The sequence below is a fragment of the Sinohyriopsis cumingii genome, chromosome 17, assembly GCF_028554795.1.
Source record: "Sinohyriopsis cumingii isolate HCF-2022 chromosome 17, ASM2855479v2, whole genome shotgun sequence".
NCBI lineage: Eukaryota > Metazoa > Mollusca > Bivalvia > Unionida > Unionidae > Sinohyriopsis > Sinohyriopsis cumingii.
Genome location: NC_142977.1, coordinates 42,737,989 through 42,760,733, shown reverse-complemented (window position 1 = coordinate 42,760,733; position 22,745 = coordinate 42,737,989). Strand labels below are relative to the sequence as shown.

The window sequence follows — 22,745 nt, the reverse complement described above, 5'->3', positions numbered from 1 at the left end:
ATATATATATATATATATATATATATATATATATATATATATATATAGTTATTTACATGTTTTCAGATAGCGATTTTTAAAAGGACTAAGAGAAAAGTAGGAAAACAAAAGTTTTAAAAACATATATTGAAACAATTAAAGAACCTCCTATGAAAAAAATTGCAACTAAGCACGTTTTTTTTTTTGTACACCAACTCCTCAACGTTTCTGCAATGGAGATCTTAGTTTACTAGTCTGAATACCGTATATACTCGCGGTGTTCTGTTGGACTGGACTTTTAATAAGTGGACATATACGGTACGTTTCCAGGTTATTTTGTTACATAGCCTCACAAAGACAAATCATTGTAACCAAGCATAGATGTATTTCAGAAATCACTGCAATTTTGGTCCCATGTTTTTTCTTCAATCAAAAGCTTTATAACTACAGGCAAGCCACAAAACGCTACAGTATTTACCTCCGTCGCTTTGTGTGCGATAAACACCAGTGATGTCATAGAAATAAGGATGGCAAGCAACGGAGGAGCTGAAATATTGGTCAACAAAATACCTTTCGTACCAGAAGATTCTACCTCACAATTGAATGGTTGGTTTTTGTTTTATAATTTAGTTCTTTTTTAATTAACTGTTTTATGTTTCTGATATGCTTAACACAATAAGTTTTAAAGAAAAAATAATTTAATCTTAGAATCATTTTACGTGTTCTGGAAAAGGACCTGGATGAGTTCATCAGCTCGTGTCCAAGCCTATATTTTAACACAGTAAAATATATATAAACCATAACATAATATACAGCATGTTAGATTAAGGAAAATAATTGTTATTATAATATTATTTCTTGTTTCAGACTGAGTTCAATTTATTCCTTTGCTATATATTTTAAACATTTCTTGGGTATATTTTTCACATGTATGTTGTAGTTTAACTAGGGATAGACGGGTAGAGGTTTTTACATGATCGAGCTTCTCCACTATACTTTTTTCCGCTTTCGCCATCCCTCTCTCACCGATGTTTATATCAGACAAAAAAAAACGTTTTTTTTTTATTTTACTACCGCATGGGATGAGGGCAAACACAGGAAGATCAATTTTGTTATCTTAAACCCGGCCGGGCCAAGTATTTTTGAGTTGTGCAAAACCCGGCCTGGCCGGGTACCTTTTCATCACTAATTTTAACACATCATTTTTTCAAAATAACTTTCTTACTTGACCTTGAAATCAGAACGTGTTAATAAGTCGTTATCGAAATCTAAAATCAGGATAAAAGAATTAGCAATTAGAATGCTTTCAGTGTAATTAATAACCGCACTGCAAATATTTTTAAAAGTGATTGGAGTATTCTTTTTGTAGAATGATCACCAGAACTGGCAGATAAACAAATACCACCGGTTTGCATGTTCAGCTGATTGTTCTTCTTTTGATGATATTGAAATATGCTGCGTCTTTTTCCATAGGAATTTATTTGCAACAATCTGGCGACAATACGACCCTGTATAATGTGACTTTGGAGTCAGTCAGTTTTACAGTCTCTGTAGAAGTCACTCAAGATCTGCTGAACATAATTGTTCTTGTTGGCGAGGAATCATTCAAAGGTACAGTGTCACCGTTTTTGTTGGAAACGTAGGGATTAATTCCTCTCAGCGCTAATAGACTTATTGTTTGATGCGTGTGTGCGAGATTTATATTCGGGTAAATTAACAAAGGTTCTTAAATGTAAATTTAGGCCTCTAGTTATTATTGGCATGAGGAATTATTTTTTTTTTGCACACGGAAATCAACGCCCCTCGATCGCGAATTTAAATATTCACGAATACGATCAACGGCATACACGCGCAAAATAAGTGGTCGCAGAATATAGGTGTCAATTAAGTATGAATGGCACGCTTGTATGTAGGACCAAATTCCCATGAAATAGTCTTTACATGTGGTAAACGTAAAAATTATTGGTCTCTGGATCTTAAGACGTTAGATAGATGGTCCTTATTGAATACACAAATATGACGTTTCATTTTCAGCTTCTTTATCAAGAATGTGTCCTTGGAACATGATGTAGACCATTTGTCTACTATTGTTACAGGCAAAACTTGTATTTTGCTCGAATATATTTTGGGATTATTGTTTACTTGTTATATAGATTGCCCCAAACAAATACTTTCACATGACGTCAGAATAATTGGAGCCCAAGGCGAATTTTCTAGCTTTGTAGACCATTGACTTGCTAGTTCTTACGTCCGTCACAACAGTCTAACACTTACACAATGAAAACTAAAAGATAACAGAAAGAGGAAAAATAAATACAAAGTATAGAATGAGGGAAAAACGGAAAGATATCGAAACATTAGTTGCTACAGTGTAATGGATTAGTCAACGAATTAATTTCAAAATTATACAAAAATAATGCCATGAGCTGTGACAGCTAAAGTTTTGTTGTCAAACATATATGGAATGTAGCTTATTTTTTCATATGAATCAAGTATAGGATACATATCACGAGTTTTGTAGGATTAAATATCGGTTCTAGTCTCCAGTCAAACGAAATTATTTGTTTGCCCATTTAGTGAATACATTTCTAATACGACATGGACGTTCTCTATGCTTAAAGATAGCAAGGGCTAATTGTCAATTGTTTTTAAACAGGAAAACTTCGAGGCCTTTTAGGAAACTTCAACGGTGACCCATCTGACGATTTCCGGCTATTGAACGGCACTATCATTGCTAGTGATTCCAGTATGAGTGATATTCATTACATGTTTGGAGAATCATGTGAGTAAACTTAAATCTTTATTCAGCTAATAAGTTTTCTCTCAATGAAATTAGTTTAAATGGGAACGTTATCATTTTGTTTTCTGATTCTCCTTGGAGTGAAATTGGAAAGTGAATTTTACATTGATTACGCTCCTTGTTTGTATTGTTCTATGTAATATATGCTACATCGCAAATTAACTGTTGGTGTGATTACTTTCGCTTTCATTTTCACCAGGGTTTATAAAATTAACGGGAAACATAACCCCAGAAGTAGATCAAAAGGAATTGATTTATTATTTCTTAGAAATGCTTTCACTGTTTGCTTTATGGTTGGTGTTGTGGTTTTTTGTTTTGGGGATTTGTTGTTATTGTTGTTTTTATCAAGATATATCCAGTATCAATCAGTATTTTAGGTCATTATTGACTGATATTGCAGATGAAATCATCTGAAAGATTCAGTCAGTATTTAACATGTTCCTGCTGAAACGCGAACTTGATTATATTGTATTTTTATGTCTCTAATGTCAAAACCGATTTTCGTTGAATACCAGAGTTAGTGTCACCAATTCCTAATTTCGTTGTCGTTTATAACAGGGAGGGTGTTAGAAAATGAGAGCATTATTGCAGCGAATGGAGTCCAGACGGTAACGTCTTATCAGCCCCTTTTTATGGATGAACTTGGCGAGATGAACATCACGCGTACTGTTGTAGATTTGTGTGGAAGCAACCAACTCTGTATATTTGATTACTACGTCACTGGAAAGGAGTCAGTGGCACAGTCAACCAAAAGCTTCTCGTCTAAATTTGATGCTTTGAAGAAAGAGTTGAATGAAAAAGGTAAGCAGATACCCATTACGTGAAATCTCAAAGAAAATAGAACTCTTACATTTAAACGAAACACCAATCAACTTATCATTCGAAATAAACATCAATTAATATTCGAACTTTTTTAGATTGTATAAATTAATTCGATTTTGTTCGAATTAGGAATTTAATACCGTGGTAGCAACTCGAATATAATCAGATTTACTGACTAACAATCTGCAAAGGGAATGCAAATTGCTTCTGATGAATTATCTAGCAACGAGATAAACCCAATTCAGTTAGAAGCGAGTGTTTATTAAAATTGAGTAGATTTCTTTCCGAGAAAGTTACCATATCCCAACAGCTTTCTTTGATCTGAGAAAATGACAGAACCAGTATAATTTTTCTCTGTTATTTGCTACCCACAATGCTTATTTAATACCAGTTTTAACAGATTTATGGAGTTGCCTTTCTTGTACATTGAGTTGTACTGATGTCATTATCTTTGGAATTTCAGCGCGGTTTAATTCTGACGACTTTCATTACACAGGTTTTTCACTACAACAGCACATAATTACGAAGTCGGACAAATTAACGGAACAATTTGAAGCTGGAAATTTGCGAAACTTTTAAGCATGCAAATACCACCCTTTATAAGTATATGATTTTATAAAGGAATTAGTGCAATTTTTATATCACTCTCTTGTCAGTTGTCCGTTGTCCTTTCCTTCCCATACCTGTAAATGGCAACAGATCCGTCGATAGTTACAGCGTTGGAGCTTTGGCCAACTATTCATGCAATAGTGGAACTGAAATGGTTAGAGGGAGTGCTCAAAGGACATGTCAAGAAAATGGCACCTGGGGAGGTCAAGAGGTCGTCTGTGCTACAAACAGTAACTATTAACTATTTCTTTTTGCCTTATTTATTTATTGTAAACAGCTTTTCTATTCAGAATGATTTTTAATTATTTTATTTTACCGATTTACAGATGATAATTTCGTTATTATAAAAATGCACTCTTGATTTCTTTATATCAATACATAATGTGTTGCTACATCTGTTATTTAAAGAATTCTTTTGTCAAGAGTGTTTAATATTGCTTTAAATATAATAAACAAAATGATAATTATTGGTCAAGATAGGCTTGGTGCTAAAAAGCAGCCCCCCCCCGAAAAAAAACCTGTTCATTTGTTAAACGCTTAATCAACTTTTGTTATGTGCCCTACTCAAACCGGACATGTTATGTTATGGCATTAGTATTTCCTTCCGTCTGACCGTTAAAATGTACTTGTTAGGTCCATAATTTTGTAGTGGCTGGAGAGATTTTCATGGAAATCACCAGGCGGTCCGTCGCTTCCTGTTGCCCCTTGCTTTAATATAAGATTATGTCAAGGTCAGGTGTAATTATGTGGCTTGTAGCCTCCATAATGTCAAGGTCAGGTGTAATAATGTGGCTTGTAGCCTCCATAATGTCATGGTCAGGTGTAAATATTTAGCTTGTAGCCTCCTTAATGTTTGAATAATCACAGACATTGAATACATTTTTTCCCAGTTATATATCATTACAAGACGGTATGTTGCACTCCTTAGCCACGACCCTGTATTTAGGTCAAGGTCACAGCAAGGGAAAACTTAATTGTGTTACTTGTAGCTTTATCAAAGAATAATGTTTTAATCTTTGAGAGTATTTTATTGAGACTTCTGTGTGTCAGATACCGTGATCACGCGTCTTCTTGTTAGGGATATAACTTTTGAACCATTTGAGACATTATCTATCATGACTAGACAACTTGTCACATATTGCTGCCTCAAGGCTAAGGTCATGGCAAGGAAAAATAGCAATCAGTGGCCTCTTTACGGATATAAGTTTTGAACCAATGAAGATATTTTAATGAAACTGTAGTCTATTATATATCTTGACTTTTCAGTTTCTGGAATATTCACAGTCGTTCCCTAGACCGTAAGGTCAGGTTCACAACAGGAGATAATTTAAGTCAGTGACCTGTTTCCTAATGCATGTTATTAGATATTTACCCATTTAGAAATTCTGATGACACTATTCCCCGGTATATGTCTAATCATATATTAGTCAAGTCCCTACTTAAGAGGTCAAGGTCATTAGTATTGAAGAGGCTAAAGGACGAGAGTTAGATGTGCCGGTTGCTTGTTACATCATCTGTTCTGTATTGAAATTATGAAGTTAGAGGTGTATGCATGTGTGTGTGTGTGTGTGTGTGTGTGTGTGTGTGTGTGTGTGTGTGTCCCAATTGATAGCATTTTGTTATTTGCAATTACACTCTATATATCGTATTATATATGATCATGGTCATGATGATGATGTTACTACTATCATTATTGTCATCAAAACAGTTATCTTTTCGTCATTGTTGTTGTTGTTGTTGTTGTTGTGTGTTGTGTGTGTGTGTGTGTGTGTGATTTGGATTTGTAACGTAGCTGTAACAACTTTTTAGTCATATCGCTACGATGTCTGCAATGTGGCAGTTTATAGTGATGTCTATCATTGGGACATCATGCCGCAGACATGTAGCATGATGTCCCACCTAGTCATATTATCCTGATACCAGGCCGACCAGACCTAACACTACCCTCTTAATGCTGAGCACCAAGAGAGGCAGCTGTTAGTACCAGATTTATAAGTCTTTGGTATAACTCAGCCGGGGATCGGACCCACGACCTCACGCATCTGAGGCAGATGCTCTAACCACTAGGCCACCCGCGCGGTCATTGTTGTTGTTGTTACTGTTGATGTTGGTGATGTCATAGTTTATTTTTATATTTTCTTTTTTTACAATAGTCAATAAATCCGGTTCGGGAAATGACTACTTGACATACATCTACATAATAGTTGGATCCACTGTAACTCTGGTATTTGTCGTCATCATGTCACTTGTTATTGTCCGAATATGCTGCAAACGACGCAAGGGGATCCGAGAAGACAATACAGAGTGAGCACTAAGATTTTATTTATTTATTTCAGTTTCACAGATATGTATTTTCTCAGATTGTCTGAGGATAATTTGTCCCCGAAGAGATTTGTGCCTAACAGATCTCGGTTTTACACTCTTCTGAAATTTTTGTGGGTACTAATTACTAGAAATCGCAACTCTAGTTGCTGGATCATACACCTAAATTACTAGATTGTGTGTGTCACGTGATTTTCCATCAGATATATAATTTGCTTTTCTTTAAGCTTTGATGATCTGCAAGAAACATTACGTTTGATTGATTAAAGAAATGGAGCCGACCACCAGAAACTTCTAAGCTATATTACTATCAACATTTATTGCTATTTTCATCGGCATTGTTTGTTATAAAAAAAATGTTTACCATTTCAGAATTGTGATTCATGATATCTTCCCTCCTTCACTAGAGAACATTCCAATATTTCAAAACCCAGCTTTTATGGAGAGGTAATTGCATTTCATTCATTTATAAACATACCAGACGTATAGAAAAATCGAGTGACCTTTTAAAGTATATGACAATAATTTGGAATTTTGTTTAATAATTGCCTTGGTTTCATTTCTTCAGAAGTTAAAAAAATAGGCTTATGACATGTATTTTTTCTAAAAAGATTGTGACTAACCAGTCATATTGTAAATACACTTTTAATACTTTAGAATCTTTAGCGATCTAATTAAATGCAGCACATTGAGTTTTAGACTTGTATGAAATAGTCATCGAATCTATGTATTATGTAAATTCCAGTATGATAAGGTATTAAATAGTATGGCAAAATTCTCCTTAAAAGTGATATTGGGAGAAAATGAAGATTTCACATTGTTATTACTGTATGCATTTATTATTGTTTAATACTTGTTGTTATTACTGTATACATTATTATTGTTTAATACTTGTTGTTATTATTGTATTTATTATTGTTTAATACTCAAAGTATTTTCCCTGATTTTCACTTCCAGTTTGCAAAGGCTTTCTGAAGGCGGTGTTTTCCGGATCCCACGCCCCAACTATGTTGATCCCCAGATTTTCCAGGAGTACTTCTAGTCTCTTCCATCAGCTTCTAGGAACGATAAGCTCAGCCAACAAAATTTACATTTAGAAGTTTCATTATTTTCTTCCTTTTCCGATCAGCACTGTTTGCAGAGTATATGAAACTAATTATTACATAATCGCTGTTTTGGGAATCGCCGGAAAACTGTTTGTGTTCGGATGTTTAGATTCTGTATTCATAGCAAAATTCCGTTAAAAGGACGTGTATAGATTGCAACAACATCATCAGCAGAAATCGCTTTCAAGCGTGTTTTTCCGACTTTTGCTTTAAAAGCCTACAAGCAGATGCCAAGACGTGAAATTTTATATGTGTGACCATTCAGGGTTGATTTTGGAGAAAGATAAAGTCCATACTTAAACTAGTCGGATGTAAGCCTATCAAAGGCTTTTTGGTCATCCTACATTTGGACTTTTCCATAACATTGCAGTTTTGCAAATGTGCAAATTGTGCTCTATATGAACGCTTCCACTAGAAGGAGAGGGGAAACATATAAGTAAATACTGTTCGTTTAGAACGTTTGCTTTCATGGATAATATTCATTGGCAATGTTTATGATTTATGCTCTCAACAAGTATACATGCGTAGTTACAATTTATGTATATTTTGAATTTTTAATTGCAAAGAGCATGTATGGATATAATATGCACATTAAACTACGTTTGTGCATATTTCTAATGCGCTGTTTTGAACAGATTCATAAAATGGAAGCTGCGTTTGATTTCTTTAAATTTCACATAATTAATAAGCACATTGTACAGCATTCAGAAACAAGATAATTTCAAATGACAACATGTACACGGATATGCCACACAATGTAACGTAATTTACCCTTCAATGGTGTTATTTCAAGAGCATCTAGTCAATGCATTACTGTGTCTTTCATTTCAGTGGTGACATAAATTACCATATATTTTTAAAAAGTTCAAAGTGGAAGTGGACATGGTGGAAGAAATATTTGGAAACTGGAAATACAAATATTCAGGCAAATCGAACTGTACCTCGTGTAGTCTGAGTGCTTACATGTTTTGTATGCCCCATCTTCATCAACACTTGTTGCTGTTCATTTTCATGTTTATTCTGACATGGTAGGTTAGGCATAAAAACTACATAATGTTTTGTTTCAAGTCTGATGGAATGAACGGGTTTGATATGGTTGAGGGATACGTTGAGCAGTCAGGCAGAGACTTGTTCATATGCCATAGAAAAAAATCTTCCCTTCAACTTGGAACAAAACATGAATGCTGTTAGGTATTTATGTTATACCCCATCATTTACACTTTTCAAATAGTTGACTTTTCTGTCAGAATGGAATTCGCAATAAACTTTGTTTTATGTAGGTTCATTTTGATGCATCTATGAATATAAACCTTTTTCAAAATGCCTTAATATTTCCAGTCTGGATACATAACGCGAAACTACGGATTAAACGTGCTATCGAACGCCGTATCAACCATGTTTGAATACATGGATATGTAATAAGCCGGCAAACAGTGTCTTGTCAGCACTATTTTACGAATTTCTCTTCTTTACATACAGATGTTTTGTGAAAGAAGAATTTGAGTCATTCGTAGATATATATACATTATGCGTATGAGGAACAAAATATTCTTTTTAATAATCATTATCATTATGTTTGATAGTTATCATTCCCGGTTTCTTTCACTTTATTATCATTTTTCATCACATTTGATGTTCATTTGTATCTCGAAATAATCTACAAGTTTCTATACAAATATTTTTTATTTATTCGTTCACTTCAAATTTTGAATATTTGAGATCAATTGAATTCTTTATAACTATTTATATTATGTACTCAAAATGCATAATGTGGTACAGCAAGTAAATTTGACAAAGAGTATGCCTTGTATGCAATGTTTTGATTCACACCAGAAAGATGTTTCTTCTCTTTTTTTAAATAGTTTCTGACTTGTACTACTATGTTATGAATATCATTCACTTGTAAAGATGTACTGTCTTCATACACATAGCTAATATCGGTAAATTGTTATGTATGCACATTTTTCAGTGAATTATTTAATCATTTACAGACTGCTGAGGTCAATACGAAGTTTCATGACTCACTAAACGTCATACTGGCTAATACATATAAAGTTTACTAATTCCTAAAACTTTAATTGACCTCAGCAGTCTGTAAATGATATATAACTGTTTTGTTACATTATTTTTAAAGATGTTGATATTTAATTTTGCGTTGGAATTGTACAGTTTTATTTCAACCACAAGACGCGTAAGAGTTGATGTTATGGCGTCGCTTAAAAATCAGTGACGTCATACCATGCAACACAGGGCAATATCACATACCACGTGACATTGTGTCATCCAGTAGAAAAGCTCTCTTGCGTGAACTATGTGATAATTGCTTATTGAAAATGGCATTTTGCTGGAATTACATGGTGTGGATAGTTGTTGGTGATATAAACGAGGACTAAGATAATTGTGTAACAAAATCTCGGTACCGACATCTAAATAATGTAAGAATCAGACATATTAGGATAAAATTCGTGGATTGGCTGTAAACGGGTGATGTCGTGGGGAAAATGTTTATTGGGTCACATGGTCACCTTATCAGCCAATCAACAGCATTTATTTTCTTGGTACATTTCATTTCGTAGATACTCCTTACCCACGAAAAAAAAAAACAATCCTTCACGAATATGTTGGAATTTACTGTGTATTAAACTCTCTTTGTGAAAAAGCGCGAATCATCATACTGGCTTGTTAACAAATCTTACATACTAGTCGACAGAAATTATCGGACCCATATTGCTACTCAAGCATGAGGGGTTGCACATTTGAAAGAATCGAGATTCATTTCCGCTGTCAAACGAATACCAAAGATAGAATCAACATTTTTATTGGTAAAATATTTAATGTATGCTGAATAACAGTATTTACATCCATTAAGTGCATCAAGAGATTGCAAAACTAGGCAACATTAGTTTCAAAATCCGCTTTCGACCCACACAAAAAAGACCTTACTGTTGTAGTAAAAATGCTTTATATCTCTATACTTTTCAGGCCGACAACTCAAAGTTATTTCCAACAAGCGCCTTAATGACTCATTTTCGGACATCCCCATGACAAATGACGTTCCTTGTAATTGCTACAGGTTGTTCGGATGTATAGTTTTCTTGGGAGCATTTATCTTGGCGCAAGACAGTGGATGTTGTTCCATTCTTTCAGAAGCGAAACAGTTAAACATTGTTTCTGGCCAAACTCCTTGACATTTTAGGCCGGGTCTTTTTGTCAGATAAATGGGATCTTAATGATTTTAAGTTTCATGCATATTATACATTTTTTCATCAATTATGGGCTTTTCAGGTAAGTTTTCATTATCACATCATTAATTTGCTGCCAATTTTTATGAGACAAATCATGTATACAGTAATTGTATCACTGTGTTTACATAGTGCAATCATGCAATCAGATTAAAATCAATATTATCTGCACAAACAATCTTACAGTACCCACTCCATGTCAGTCTTCTTAGTATTAATAATTGGGCAAGTGAATATATCTCCATGGTGTTCAGTCATACATGGAGTATTTCGTCTAGTCCACATGTATCAGTTTTATTAGAAACTTTGACATTTGTTTCATTTAATGTATCAAATTGTTTCCCAAAGAGGCTTCACCGATGCAGAGCAACACAAAGACACAATTTGCTTCTTTCCGCATTCGAAGCTGAAGCCTCAAAAGAGAGGTGCAAGTCTCGTCCTGCCCAGGCGGGATCTAATAATGTTGTCCAAACGGTATATCGTCCTGACCTGACGGTATCAGCTGTATAACCTGCATAGAAAATTCACCGACATCAGTCTGGGTAAAATATAGTTGAAACTGCGCCCGGCTGTGGATTGTGTACTTCAGTCCGATATATTCTGAACCGATCCCTTAAGAAAATGTTGACACAATCGAAATGGTTACGTTATAATGTGCATCACGTACAAAAAAATATTTTTGGCTAACTTACAACGAAGTTATGCGAGCAACATTTTGTTTTCTTACTGATACAAATTTTGCGTTTACCCCAAAAGTGTGAATTCGCAAGCTATTTTTGTAACATTGATTTTAAGTTAGCCTAGTTTAAAGCTCCCAGCGCCGTCTAGCGTCCTAGACTTTGGGGCATTTGGTTTTCGTTTCACTTAGTTTTATTTCCCAGGCCAGCCAGTAGCATGTACGTGTTGCACGGTCGTTACATTATCTGGATGGTACCGGCTGCTGTAATGTGTGCGATTTTATTACGTTGTTTGTACTCAAACATCGGACCTGCACGTGGCGACTCAATGCATGTTTTGTAAATTCCAATATAACTTTTATTCGGTAATCATCAATTTGATCATATAAGAGTGTGAAAAATAAACGTTTCTTCTCAGTTTAAATGTGGGCTGGTACACTTTGGATTACGCTTGAATTCTCGAGCACAACCCATGCCCTCGTTTCTCGTACAAACGTTTGCAAATAGCTTTCAGTGGACAATCTCATTAGAGAGGTGTCATACTCGCTTAGATTTGTACAATGTCTACTGGAACAAAAGGGAAGATTTGCACATTCTAGGAAACGTTTACACAGTCCTGAAAACATTTACAGAGCAAACTGTCTGTGATCGTTTTACTTACATATACAGTAAGTTCACAAAATTATATATATATATATATATATATATATATATATATATATATATATATATATATATATATATATATATATATATATATATATTATTAAAGATTTCATTCAGGAATAGCGTTTTGAACTGAGTACACAACCAGCATGAACCGTAGTGTCTGACTCGTGTTCTCATTCATTTTGGTTTGCAATATATTTTCCCACTATCTGTCCGTGTTACATTCGTGATAGAAAACAAGCTATGGAATAATCATTCAAAATTAAAACCTCTCAATATATTACAGTTAGAGTACACAACATGTTAGTTTAGGAAACTGGTCTTTTATAGAACTATAAGAATTCAATATGTTTCTTATTTAAATGCACATTCATCATGGAGATAAACACATGTGTTCCATTTATGTTTTTGAAATGTCTGTTTTATAAATGTAACATCTTAATAAGTATTTTTGAGAATGCGTTTTCATATCAGTTGATATGTGTATATATGAGATAACGGTCTGCAAATATATATATAGCTGGTGTTGTTTGGAAGATGCATTAATGCATTTGTTGCAGTTTAGTATGTGAGCGTGGATATTCGAGCAGTTTATTTTATCTTTCGAATACGAAGAAACCTTTCTCGTTTTGTAAATCCTTAGTATTATACCAGAAATACTTGAATATTGGCTCTTTATTATAGGTAATTCTTGAATTGAATGCTTGCAAAGATAGTAAAGTATTTCAATGCGTTTATATACCATTCATTACATTTCTGTGGTAGTTCATAACGATGATTTCAGCTTTTCTTGTAGGCACTACTTCATCAAGTCCGATTTTATTGTTATTTCTTCTGTATGAATTTAGGGATAGTAATCGTTAACTTTATCTGTAGTTAGAACAGTTCCGTTATGATTGAAGCGTGTGCGTGGGAGTCTAGATTTGAGAAATAGATTTTGTATTGTTATTTATTGATCTGTAAATATCATTGCTGTATATGAAAATACAGAAAATGAAGTTTATCAGAAGATGTCTTTTGATTTTCTCTCTCTCTCTCCTCTCCTCTCTCTCTCTCTCTCTCTCTCTCTCTCTGCCCAGACCTTTTATCATGAATGCGAGTTTGCGATTACAAAAGCCTTTCCATATCAAAGAACTTTCTTAGCAAAGGTCCTTCTTTTACAAGGGACTTTCCATTAAAATAACATTTCCTTTACAAGGGACATTCATAAAAAAAAGACCTTTTCTTTGCAAGGGACATTTATACTAAAAGTCCTTTTCTTTCCAAAGGACATTGATACCAAAAGGCCTTTTCATTACCAGGGACATTCATACAAAAAGGTCTTTTCTTTACAAGGGACATTCATACCAAAAGGCCTTTTCTATACAAGGGACATTCATATCAAAAGGCCTTTTCTTTACAAGGAACATTCATACCAAAAGGCATTTTCTTTACAAAGGACATTCATACCAAAAGGCCTTTTCTTTACAAGGAACATTCATACCAAAAGGCATTTTCTTTACAAAGGACATTTCCCTAACAAAGGTATTTCGATTACAAAGACCTTTTCTTTACAAATGACAGTTCCTTAACAAGGGTATTTCGATTACAAAGGCTTTTTCTTTGCAAAGGATATAGTTCCTTAACAAGGGTATTTTGATTACAAATGCTCTTTCTTTGCAAAAGACATTGTTCCTTGACAAGGGTATTTCGATTACAAAGGACTATTCATTAACAAGGGTCTTTCGATTACAAAGGACTATCATTTACAATGGACTTTCCATTACAAAGACTTTCCTTTGATAACCCACTTTTAAATGGCCTAAAGTGTGTGTGCTAGTACAATTTTTATATGTCTTTGGTATGACTCGGTCGTGTTCGAACCTGCAACCTCCCGTATCAGAGACGGACGCTCTAACCACTTACGTCACGGCGGCTGTCGAATGGCCTAAAGTAAAAACTTAAACACGAATACACAAATTGTACTGCATCCACACCTTGATCTACCGTAACTTCGATACAAATTTGCATTTTCGTTAATGCCAACTACCAGCTAATGTAGATCATGTAAGGACCCAACCCGATAGGTTTGTACTACATGTATAAGACATCTGATAGCGACGCAAGTTTGTTTACCAACGTAAATAATCGTGTCATCTTGTTTACATTCGTTTTAAAATCATGAAAAAATATTTTTCAGAATTGCTAACCACACCATTCATTCACCCACACTATTACTTTTAGAATGAATCTTCATCATCATTCTAATGTGGGTATGTGAGAAAGCTTGCCAGTAGCTTCTCGTGGGTCGGTGGTTCTTTCGGGGGTTTTCCCGGGTTCTTCCTCCACCATTAATACTGGCCGCCATGTATAGCCTATCGTGTGCTGAAAAATGGCGTTAAACCCTACAACAACAACATCATCATCATCATTCATCTCCATATTAGTTATTATTTTGATATTTAAAATCAACTCTACTTAGTAATGCACAAGCAGTATAAATGCATACATTAGGAGAACGCCAATATGCTGCTTGAACCGCACGTGCATCACGGAATGCGCAAAGTTGTTTCGTTAGTATTTCATTTCCAGCCTAACCAGCGCTTAGACTAGAGTTGTGTCTTATTTTTATTAGGGGTATCTCAATTTTGATTCCTTTACTATATTTAGTTATCCTTTATATAGCAATATGAAGTTTTGAATGTCTTTAATTGAATTAATTTGCACGTCTGAATTGTAAGTTTGAATTAATTTGCTTTGGCCTTCGTTGGAACTATTTTAAAATACCACAAGGACATGTAAACAACAGACCATATAAGCTTGAAAGTTCTTCAAAATCAGTAAAGAACAAGTAGTAATGAAAAAGACCTGCTAATGTTTTACAAACAATGCCTCTTATATTCCTACTTTGCCGAAAGGGAATTGTTTCACTGTAAAGAAAGCTTGCTTATGTTTTGTTTTAAAAAAATTGAAGCATTACATTTTACGTTACTTTATTTTTTAAAATTCTTATCGAGATTTTTCATTATGATTAAAACAAAATGATGCACTTTGTGGCAGATTCATTCCTTGATATAATTATAAAGGCAATTTCTAAACCTTCAGGGTAGCATGGTGTTGGTTGAAATACACTTAATCAGATCTTTACGTTTCCTAGTTACTCTCTTGAATAACGGTATATCTGGTGTATTGTTAAGCGAATGAACGGTAACATTAATTTGATTAAATTCGCGAGTAAGTTAGACATTAATCAGACATTTGGTCAAAGTTTACTCCTCTATTTTTCTCCCCATGCTTTTCTGTTTAACCATTAAAATGGGACGTGAACCGACATACTTCTCCGATTATGAAAATGTTATTTGTCTCAACCATATATGTACATCGCTATAAATTGTGGATGATACTTAGATTCGATTGACAGAATTCCAGAGTAGAGTCCACAAGCCCCAAAATCCAAAAATCATGTATGGACGTAATAGAAAACATTCCAAGTCATAAAGCAAGTGAATATGACAGAACTGTCATCTGGTACTGTTACATATATCTGATTTAATTCATATTTATTTTAATTGTTTGTCAGTTTTAAATGTTTTATTCTATTATATGCTATTATAATGTAAATTTATTCACTGGAGATTTGACCTTGTTTCAGAATTTATAGCAACCTTCGTAAACAAGTTCTATTTTATTTTAAAAATGATTGGTTTTCGTTAGGGTCATTTTTGGTGAACGTGACATAAACACGATCATGTGCCCCCCCCCCCCCCCCCCCGTTCGATTTCGCAATTCAGGTTTTTCCATTATTACGCATTTGTTAGTTTTAATAGAGATGCTTAGAGAGATTTCTCAGTTTTGGACTTTTACACTGATGTCAAGTTAGTTTGTTGTAGCCAGATTTTGAGTTCAGATACTTTTCTTCAGATCAGTTGGATTTCAAAAGGATTAATTCTTTTTTTTATAGAAATATTTTGAGAAGTGCTCACACAGAAATTTTGGAAAGACATTGCTTATGAATTTGGATTTCCAACACCGGAGTGCCTATATTTCTATTTCTACAAGGAACTGTAGATAAGCACAGTACTGACTACAGCATACGTCATCGTTATCCATCTTGGATTTTCCATCAGGATTCGAACTTGAAATTATTAGAACTTTTATTACTAGGACTTTTGCAATTTAATTCTTGGATTAGTCTTTGATTATTTTTTTGATTTGATTCTTGAAACCGTAAGTTCTTCTCCTTCTTTTACTTTTACAGAATATTTCCAGGAAAATAAATTATTTGTTAAATTTTAAAAAGCTTATTGTTTTCACTCTTTCTGTGTTACTGTTTATTCGAGCCTAAACACGTAACAGTACTTAATGACACAGCTTCTACGATCAGTTAACCACTTTCTTCACTGTGTAATAAATCATTGATTTCTACGATCAGTAAGCCACCTTCTTAACTATGTAATTAATCACTTCTACGATCAATCAAACCTCTTTCTTCACTGTGTACTAAATCATTTATACGATCAGTAAGTCACTTTCTTCACTGTGTAATAAATCTCTTCTACGATAAGTAAGCCAATTTCTTGCGTGTGTCATACATCACTTCTACGATCAGTAAGCCTATTTCCTTCTACGATTATACAATCACTTTCTTCACTGTGTAATAATTATTTGAATAGCTGCTTCCTTGAGTTTGGAAGATTTGTTTTGCCTTTTTCGTTAAAATAGGGAACTGCACCGTACAAATTGTACATCAATATCACTTTGAAAATGTGTAACAAATATGAAAAGATCGTATTCAAATTTGTGTATAATTGTCTAAATTAAGATGCTTTAGCTTTCCAGTATCAGTCAGGATTCCGAACCTGTTATCCAAATACTTATCAGCTCATCGATGTTTATTATCTAATTTGCGCACCTCAAGACAACAATGAAATTATGTGAATGGTTTTCTGTGATATATATTTTTAAGACTCGCCCCGATTTATAACTCTGAAAATCTGAAACATCCCAACATTATACCAACGGTGAGCGGAACTATTATATCCGTCATGCAAAATTATCAATTATTGTAGTGTGCCAAATAATGACTTATTTGTTAAACGTGTAATTTAATCATTGCTGTTTAATTGTGGGAGGCACCTGAAACTGCATATCATTATTCGTATCGAGTACTACCATTATGTAGCTCGCCGCTTGCGTTAATTTATAAATCTTAATCAGCTATTATTTGCCTGCAACGATTGACCGGCTACTTCAAAGATCATCTCGACCATCTTATAATCTAAATTGTGAAATATACCAGAGCCGTTCTACGCTGTATTCAAGAAACTAGGGGATTTTCTAGATTGTATTCAAACGTACGTAAAAGAATCAGTCCTTACAATTGCAGTCATATCGCTACGATGTCTGCAGCGTGATGTTTAGCACCGTGGCATCATGCCGCATACATTTAGCATGATGTCCCACCCAGTCACATTATCCTGACACCAGGCCGATCAGTCATGATACTAACCTCTTAATGCTGAGCGCCTAGCGAGGCAGCTGCTAGAACCATTAGTATGTTTTTGGTATGACTTGGTGCGGGTTCGAACACGCGACCTTCCGCATCCGACGTGGACGCTTGTTTTCTCTCTTTACTATTATGTTTAATACTTTTCTATGTAGAGAGATGGCCATACCTAATTTGGAGAAATTGTTGCACGACACCAACTGCTTCATTAATACGGCAATATAAATATGTATCAGCTAGCTTCGTAATTGTTGAGCTTGTTCATTTTTAGCGCATATGATAGTAATCGATCTTTAATCGATCGCATCTGGAAGTTAAACGACGCTTTATTGTCTTCTCTGACAGCTATTATTGTGACCAGTATGCATGATTTAGCGATTCGAGTTATAGTAGTATATTTATAAAAATAAAGAAAAACAAATTGCAAGATTGTGTACGGTAGTCTTCTTATTACAAAATTAAACCCAGTAAATTTCTTTGTCTTGAGAATGAACAATTGCTGATTCGAAAATCCAGATTTCTCTTTTAAAAGCTGACTATCTTCTAAGGGATTCTAAAAGCAACAACGCTTCATGGTCACATGGTCAGTTGATGTCTTTTTATTATGTACGACACCTGCTTCTTTTATGATGGTTTGCCAGGTTCATGAAGGAGAGATTATCTAGTCCGTGATGCACGTGTTGCTTCCTTTATTTCTTTCCAATGGTTATAGATAACTAATGTGACGAAAACACTTCTTGTTAATCGACTTAGGAAGTCTACATTCTAGTGTCTATTGACGACCACGTGTGGAGGTTTCGTAACTGATAGGATTTTATAACCTACCTCAGAATATGGACTTAGGAAATCAACATTCTAGTCCTCGTTAAATATCGCGTGTGGAGGTTTCGTAAATGACATGGTTGTGTGTGTGTGTGTGCGCGTGTGTGTGTGTGTGTGTGTGTGTGTGTGTGTGTGTGTGTGTGTGTGTGATCTGGACTTTTAACTTAGCTTTAAGTTATTTATTTTTTATTTGCGGAGAGTAAAAGTTGTGTGGTAAAATTTGCAATGTTACAAAATTGCTAATATCTTACACTTTCTAATAAAGGTTAAGGTGTAACTCTGTAAGATATAGGGTAAAGATTCTGAAACCATAAAATTATAAGGAAAATAAAATCCTTAAAATATAGGTATCATTATTTTTTTTTAAAAAACATGTTGTTTATATTAATTGCATTATGTTGGAATGTCTAAGATTTTCTCAGGTGTCACATTGTCGGAAAAGTGCTACATCAAAGTGTAGAAACCAGTGCTCTCAACAATAATGTGCCCCAGTGTTAGAGTGCAGTGCCAGGGTACACAGTCTGGTCGGAGTTCACTCATCAGGAGATACGAATAGGACATACGTGTGCCCTATACGCCATCCACACACTACCAGCTCATCGCGTCTACTTGTAAAGAAACGACGCCACTCTGCAATAATGACTTTCATGTCATGAAACTCGTTTGTGTAGTTTTCATTCCATGTATTTGCCAAGCTGACACAAAATATGCTAATTAATACAATGCATAAAGTGACTTTATGGAATCTTCATTCAGATATGTGGGACAGAAGCTCAGCTTTGTTTGCTTTAAATGCTTTTACTTTAAATTGAATACCAATATGACTAGTAAACCAACACTAAAGGATGCATTTCCCCACATTTGATGGGAAATCATGCTTTTTTCGGACTTGGAATACGAATGGGTTGTCAAATGCAAGATTTTGTAATGCTTTCAGTGTAGAAAAAGGAACCTGAAAAATAACGAAATGTGCTTTTCAAAAATGCTCCAATATAGTTGAAAGATGTGATTATGACTATAACTTACATAGGAAAAATGGGGGCAGTATCCAGCAACCGGCTCGAGATGGTATTTTGGAATGTTGCAACTGCAAGTACAACCTTTTCTCCAGTTTTGGAACCGTCTGTATACAGGAACATATGATTACGATAGGAGGTTCGTAATTCGTTGAATATACTCCGAATAACGAGATAATTAATAATAGTTCATGGCCACGTAATATATATGCTCCTTCCGTTGCAAGTTAGGAGAGTTGGCAACATACGCCATTTTAAAGCTCAGGCCTTGAGGAATTCATAAAGCAATATTGCCGTTTTCATGAAGGTCAAGGTCATATACCAGAGGCATATGTCAAGATGTATATCCTGTTTCAGTAGCAGTTAGTGTAGACCAATCAAAATTTGTCTACGCAGTACCTTCAAAGATTCGTAAATATATCGTCTCTCCTGCGACGGTAAGGCTGCAACCACACTAAAACATGACTAAGTAACCCATTGTGAACTTGACCTGTGGCCACTTCATTCCTCTTAAAATATGTGGCAAATCTGTTAACATTAAAGGCATGGAAACAGAAGGTATTGCCGTTTCATATAGCCCTTAATAGTTTACCTCAAGAACGTAAACAACAATATATCCCGCAACGTTAACACTTCACTCCTGCATCCGTCTCTCTCAATGATGCATCGTGTACACTGGTGAATCTGGTTGAAGGTCCGATTTCTTTCGATAGACATTCGATATACTTATTTTCATAAAAAAATATAAGCGATTGACCAAGGTCACTGTCACCTTTCGACCTTCACACCAGCAACGATATTTACATCCAGTGTTAAACATATTTACTTTTTCTTATGTCAATTCAACCGTGGAAATATTAGACTTTACTGCTAGATTCAAACACTTTTACTGTTGACCACAAACCTACGGTATACATAAAATTTAGACAACAGCTGTCAGTGGCCTTGGTCTTTGGGCTCGTTAGTCGTCAGTCTACTTCTCCATAAGCGATGTATTTTGATCAAACTCAGATAATCATCCGCAAACGAAGACAGGAGATGTTGACTTTATAAAATACAACCAAGTTATATATATATATATATATATATATATATATATATATATATATATATATATATATATATATATATATATATATATATATATATATATATATATATATATAAATATATATATATATATATATATATATATATATATATATATATATATATATATATATATATATATATATATATATATATATATATATATATATTACACACAGTTATACCCAGATTCATGGGAGTTGGTGAAGTTATTTATCTTGATGTATACTACACCACCATCGTAAAAGTAGATCAATGTGACCCATATTTTATGTTTCAATGAATTGGTTTCAGTCTCAATAACTGCAAACACCAGAATAATCAAATTTTGTGATTGTAAGCATCTCTATTAGCGCCAGACCTTCAAACAAAAGTTCGTTGTGGCTTGCTTTTAACATTTACCTAGCTCGTGTTCAGTTTTTGCATTTTGCTTATGACCATATTTGGCGGATCGCCCCGATGGCTTTAGTGGTAGAGCGTCCGCCTCTGATACGGGAGGTCGCGGGTTTAAACCCGGCTGAGTCATACCAAAGACTTATAAAAATGGTACAGTCAGCTGCCTCGCTTGGAGCTTAACATTAATAGGTTAGTGTTAGGACTAGTCGGCCTGGTGTCAGGATAATGTGACTGGGTGGAACATGATGCTACGTGTTTTTTGCATGTTGCCCCAGTGCTAGACATCACTATAAACTGTCACACTTCAGACATCGTATCAATTTGATTGAAAATGTTTTAAAGCTACGTTAAAAATCCAAACACACACACACACACACACACACACACACACACACACACATGACCATATTGGTGTTTCATCTACTGCATAATACTACCTTATCTCAAATCACGTTCCATGTCGAGGGCATGTGTATTGATGACTTCGTCCTCACTGCGACCCATATTTCATATTTCACTGAGATTGGCTCAGTTTGTCGTTTTTATTGTTCAGGCTGTGATCACTAAACTAAGTGATTGTATACATTTCATTTTAGTACCACACCCGGACGAATCGGGCCAATGTGACCTATATTTAAAAATTTGTTACTAGCCTAGGTTAAGCTGGTGTATTGAGCTCATGACGACACTGAGTTCTTGGCATGCTGTCTGCGTACTAGTTTCTACAGAATCATGAACCTTGGGGATGCATCTTGATGAGCACTACTCCCTCATTTCATTTGTTGGTCAATATCGACCCCATTTTACACTTCACTGACCTAGGTCAAATTATACGTCAAATGTTATATTTGACGTTATTTCTCAGGATCTGTTCAAGCTAGAATCATGAAATTGATGATGATATATATGTACCCTCTGTCACTCTCACACACTTGTAATAAAAGAGGCTCATCGTGACCAATATTTCTTCTTTTACTGGCTTCGGTACAGTTTTTGTATTTAGTTCATGCTTTCACGAGCTCTGTTTGCTTACTGTTGTATGCATTCCATCCAACCTTGAATAATACAACTTAGTGAGTGGATGCACCTTGTTAAGTTATACATCCTTTTACCAAGAAAGGTCTCTGCGACCTCTATTTCATGCACGGTGACATTCTTCAATTTGTTGGTTTAAAGTTCAATTTATGTGCGCTGTTCATGTTCCAAACGTGAAACATAATCATTGGACGCATCATTGTTTCAACTATGCTCATAAATCCATAGAATGCGACTGTAACGTTCATTTTTGGCTTTAATAACACAAGTTAAGGGCTATTGGAAATGCACAGTTTAGTATAGGTGAGTGGTAGATGGTAGTCTGATTGTGAAGAAATGGCTAAAAGTTATGGTAATAGTTGTATCCCGTTTCTTCAGTTAAGTATATTGCACCATTTATCACTAATTGTGTGAAAGAATAACTTATATTTACAACAATTTCATACATTTTTGTCCACGGACTTTGATGCAGTGTACAGCAATATGGAGTCTGTATGCAGTGAAAATGAAATGCCACTGACACTTATGAATAATCCATTTAGTGGCAAGGAAAAGTGGATTTTAAATAAAACTTGGAGAAACTGAAGATGATCTCTTTTTCTGCACACACTGCAAATAAAATGGTTTCTTGTCAGTCCTGAACAAACTTGACAGTAGTTGCCAAAATAGAAAAAGG

The 22,745-nt window shown here is 34.7% G+C and overlaps 1 protein-coding gene across 1 annotated transcript in view; it reads left to right on the top strand.

The window, feature by feature from the left end:
* LOC149778510 (sushi domain-containing protein 2-like) overlaps positions 1-13,229 on the top strand; it is a 103,679-nt gene extending 90,450 nt beyond the window's left edge. Inside the window, exons 11-18 of the mRNA XM_089939393.1 lie at positions 430-585; positions 1,453-1,590; positions 2,636-2,761; positions 3,338-3,580; positions 4,258-4,440; positions 6,364-6,514; positions 6,905-6,979; positions 7,490-13,229. Of these exons, the coding sequence (XP_089795519.1) occupies positions 430-585; positions 1,453-1,590; positions 2,636-2,761; positions 3,338-3,580; positions 4,258-4,440; positions 6,364-6,514; positions 6,905-6,979; positions 7,490-7,574 (1,157 nt within the window). The 3' untranslated portion in view covers positions 7,575-13,229. The remainder of the gene's footprint in view (positions 1-429; positions 586-1,452; positions 1,591-2,635; positions 2,762-3,337; positions 3,581-4,257; positions 4,441-6,363; positions 6,515-6,904; positions 6,980-7,489) is intronic.
* Positions 13,230-22,745: the final 9,516 nt, after the last annotated feature.